At 31.9% G+C, this 5047-nt stretch overlaps 1 protein-coding gene across 1 annotated transcript; it reads left to right on the forward strand.

Moving 5' to 3' along the window:
- Positions 1–203: 203 nt before the first annotated feature.
- On the forward strand, positions 204–4401 carry LOC124917179 (plant UBX domain-containing protein 8-like; the record flags this gene model as incomplete). The annotated part of the gene is made up of 8 exons (XM_047457665.1): positions 204–532; positions 614–720; positions 1390–1447; positions 1670–1806; positions 2860–2866; positions 2925–3068; positions 3186–3242; positions 4164–4401. Coding segments are annotated over 8 exons (1010 nt in total), but the record flags the coding sequence as incomplete, so codon positions are not given.
- Positions 4402–5047: the final 646 nt, after the last annotated feature.

The raw sequence follows: 5047 nt of genomic DNA on the forward strand, positions 1-5047 counted from the left end.
CACATAAATTTCTTTCACTCCCTCAAGTGGTATGATTCTTGAACTTGAGCTTCTTTGATCCTGAGTTATTTGGGTTTTAAAAAAAAAATCTCTTACCATATTACCTATCATTTCAACCATCAAATATCATAATTACTGGCCCAAATAATAACCCCCCCCCCACACACTGTTTCATCAAACAAAATTTTAGGTTGAAGTCTAAGTTCAATTTTCACTAAAAGCACCTAGACGGTGGAATGTTGTGCTACCCTCTTCCAAGGAAGACCCTGGTCTCAAAAAAATTAAATTCTTTCTATTGTCCTTATGCTCATTCCTCAAGGAGGGAATTGATTTTTACATTACCTGGAAAAGTGGGTTGGCTGTTGGAAGCTCGTCTTTCCAAGATGAAGCGGAAGATGCAGAAGAGCATCCACTGGTTAGGCACAGACTTACACGCAATTCTGGGGGAGCTGAAGTTAGTGCGTCATCAAGTGCTGAACAACATACTGGTCCTGATACCGCACAAAACAGGAACGACTTCAATTTTGATGAGGTAATACATCGAATTCATTCTATATTGTCTAATTAGTTATTGTAATGAAAAGTTGTATAAGATCTTCATTTGCTTTTGAAGTGGGGAGGAATCTCGTCTGAGGAACACGATGAAGCTGTGATGCTTGAAGCTGCTCTTTTTGGAGGAATCCAAGAAAGCAATTACAATTTTCCATATCCACGTCAGCAGTTTGTGCAGAATAGTTTGGGAACATGATGAAGTTGTGTGATACAGCTTAAAGTCGAATTAGGTATATATATATTGAAATGACATAAATAATAGAAATAGAATGAAGGACGAAGAGAATATAAGATAACACTTGAATTGATAGAAGAGAGACAGAACTCTAATAGGGTGAATACAATGGGGGAAGAATAAGAAGATAGAGAGAAGTTAATCTTGAGAGAATTCTCGAATAATGTCTAATGTGTTTTCTATAGACCCCCGATCTCTTCTTTATATAGTCTCCACCTACCATAATCAATCCTCAGCCGAATATTCTGTAGATTATATCCCTTCCTTATATACTCTCCAGCTGCCATAATCAATTTCCCGTCAATCTCACATTTTTAGCTACTACCTTATTAATAATTATTTATTTCCATATAAATAATTATTTATTCTCAATTAATCAATTATTTCATATTTTGGCTAATTGCCTTATTAATAACTGTTACGTCTACCCGTCAGCTTACTTTAGGGTTAAGAAACCTAACCCTAGTAATCCCTCGTAACACTGTGATGCTTGAAGCTGCTCTTTTTGGAGGAATCCAAGAAAGCAATTACAATTTTCCATATCCACGTCAGCAGTTTGTGCAGAATAGTTTGGGGACAAATCAAGGCCTTTATCCTCAAAGGATACCTCGCTCACCATCACCAGGGCTTGCTGCTCAGCGCATGATACGAGAGCAACATGTCTATATATCTTTTATTTTATTTTTTATAAAGGTCAACTTTCATATTAAAGAAGAAAATACACAAACAAGAAAGCAGAAACATAAAGAAGAAACAATAGATTAGATTAGATTAGATTCATATCAATCGAAATAATCCCATCCAGTGCAAATCCCCCATTTATTGATTAGATTCCTATTAAATGTAAATCTCAAGTCTCTAGTTTTCATGTATATTATGTAGGATGATGAATATCTTGCATCATTGCAAGCTGACAGAGAGAAAGAACTTAAAGCTGTAGAAGAGGCTGAGGTAATGCGTTTGGAGGAGCAAGCAGTTAAAGAAGCTGTCGCAGAAGCAAAAAGTTCGAGGAAGAACAGGTACTACCAAACCATGTTGCATAACCTTAACATTATAGTTTGATGTTTGCTAGGAAGATGAGTTTTCCAGAACAAATCACTGTAACAATTATATTTTCTATTGGCCATATCAAATATATATATATATATATATTTTTTAACTCTTGTTTGTATTTTGCATGTCTGCTAATGTCCTTGTCATGCATAAAATATCTTGGGGTGTGAGGGACACAACATCTGCCACTTGGCTTGTAATGTTGAGCTTATTTGAGAACTGTTATTTTGTCATCATCTCCTCACACTCACATTGGAAAATTGCTGGTGTTTTTTCTTTTCTTGGCATGAAAATTGTAATTGAATTAGATGAAATGAAACCTCATTTATATAAAACTTTTTGGCTACTTTTGTATCCACACTTAATGTTTTGTTTTTTTACCATTATACGCTTACTGAATATATATATATATATATATATATATATATATATATATATTGATTATTGGGTCGGAGGATAAAGAGTAAAGACACAAGTCTTGATTACATTTCACCATATCAACTATTTTGTTTTTAATTAGGAACATTTGGAACACTAGGCCAAAAATTGGGTTAAAATTTTGGACTGTGTTCCAAAAGATTTTCTTGATCAAGTGCTTATGCCAAATGTAGATTTTTTTGTATTTTTAGTAAGTGAACAAAACCTTATACCACAGACCGTTATGTGAAGGCATAGTTGATATGACCTTTTGGCAATGCAAATACAGTCTTACTTCTTCTTTGTAAACCATGGTTTATTCCTTGGAGGAACTAGCTTGACCTCCCACAACCATGACCTCTCACTGCCATTCAGACTCTTATTGGGAATTGAACCCGAAACCTCAATACAACTTTACATACAAGATTTAATACCAAAATGGCATTTTCAGTCTTGCTTTCCTCCTTCAAAGAGACTGTTATCCTGATATTCACTTTCCATCATGACAAGACCCATAATTAACTTGTCTTCATGCCAAAATGGACACTGAAGTTTATTTTTCCATTTGTTGTACACCTTACAACTTTGTCCTTGTGATGAAGTTTGCAGGTATGTTATGTTATTTTCAGTTTCCACCATAATGCTAAAAATGTGATTGTAATGCTAGGAAATTGAGAGAAACCTTGCTGCAAAAGAAGCTTCTCTTCCTAAGGAACCAATGGCAGATGATGAAAATGCTGTAACATTTCTTGTAAGGATGCCAGATGGAAGCCGTCGTGGTCGCAGATTTGTTAAATCAGATAAACTACAGGTAATTAATTAGACATTTATGTTAATGGAATAACAATAGCATCATATTCTATCATGTTGCTATTTACTTATTTTGCAGTGCATTCTAACTAGTAAACTTCATTGGTTTATTTTGCAGTCCCTTTTTGACTTCATTGATGTTGGGAGAGTTGTCAAGCCTGGCTCATATAGACTGGTATTTCACTATCATTCACCTTCTAGTCCCCTTTTTTCACAAAAATAAAAATGTTAAACCCTACCTGAAACAAGCACCACATGTGATCTGATATCTGTGCAATGATGTTTTGTTAATTGGTGGGTTTAGTTCCATACTAGTATATTGAGTAATATAAATGCATATTTATATAATAGAGCAAACACAAAAAGTTAGAAATGGTATCTTGGGTAAAATCAAGAAATACATAATATTTGTTTGTCATACACAAGTTAACAAACCTCTAGGGTTTATACAAGAAAGGAGATGAACCCCAAGAATAATATTAAGCTAACAATATATAATCTGATATTGAAATACCCTAGCTACTTCCTCTATTTATTATACTAAGTAAGCTAACAATATCTAACTAATTATATTCTTCAACTAAAGGGCTTTAATTCAGGCAGAGGTTCGTTACATCTTTTACCTTGCAGTTATATTGTTGTGAAAATGGTTAACAACATTCACACTAATTAACTTTGATTTAGTTTTTTTCCATTCCTTTTTTTCCGCGCTCTTCAACAATATCATATATAATTTTCTCTTGTTGGTTGATCACTTTCTCATAATTTTCAATAGTTTCCCTTCCCTAGGGTGCATGTGATTCACCCTCCATTTAGTTCTTTTTTCCAATTGTGATTTCAATGTAAAGATGATTAATAGGCTTTCTATCCTATTCCTATTGTATTACCAAAAACATTATAGATGTTGAAAGCCTATCGATGCATGCATACATTTATTTTTCTCTTCTTTGTTCTTTATTTTATTTATCGTGTTTATAGCCTAATAAGAACTATGAATTGGGTTTTGGACATGTTATTTGAATTGCTAAAACTACAATTTCTCTTCGAAAGAAAAGGTCAATTGGTGATATAGGGACTAATGGTATGTATGGAACAGGTGAGGCCCTATCCTCGAAGAGCTGAAGAGCATTCAGCGAAGGAGAAACACATACCAAAAAACATTTGGTGCTCCACCCTACAACACCTTCACAAAAAATGGTTATTTTATCATAGTTATGTTAAACTTATAATATATTTTTTAGTTTTGCAAAATATAACGATAATATGAAATTAATAAACATTTAAGATGTAGCGAACAAAATAGAATAAAAATAAACCAAAACTTAAATATAAATATGTACTAAAGTTTATAATAAATAATATGATTATATTAATAAAATATGTCTGAATTATTATTATGACAATGATTATTTAGAAATAGTGTTATTTGAGAATTTTATTCCAAAAACTAATTTATTACATTTAATATTTTTTTATTAATCTAATAATTTCATTCAACAAAATGTTAAATTATCTTTTATAATTTTAAAAAAAAGACATGAATGAAAATATTTACCAAATATAAGGATATTTCTATAATTCATACTAAAACCGTTCTTTTTTTTCAAATCACATCAAACTGATTTTAATTAAAAAAACATTTTTTTCAAAAAAAAAAGCAGTATCAAATTTAAAATACATGAGTAGAATGAGAAAAATATATAGGTTAGAGTAATTATATAACAATAATTATTTAGTACATGTTCTTTTGTGAGATACAACCTAGAAGTTAATTTTGTTTGATTGTTTTGTTTAGCATGTGCATTTAAAATTGAATATTTCTTTCAATGAGTATGTATTTTATGTGTACAAAAATACTATGTATATACATCAAGAGGATTGAAATAATCAAAGTCATCTTCTAGCTTCTCCTTAATTTCATTGTAATGGCACATCAACTATGACTATGAGACATCAACTATGAGAGAAATAGAGGGAATG

The sequence above is a fragment of the Impatiens glandulifera genome, unplaced genomic scaffold, assembly GCF_907164915.1.
Source record: "Impatiens glandulifera unplaced genomic scaffold, dImpGla2.1, whole genome shotgun sequence".
In the NCBI taxonomy this organism is placed as follows: Eukaryota; Viridiplantae; Streptophyta; class Magnoliopsida; order Ericales; family Balsaminaceae; genus Impatiens; species Impatiens glandulifera.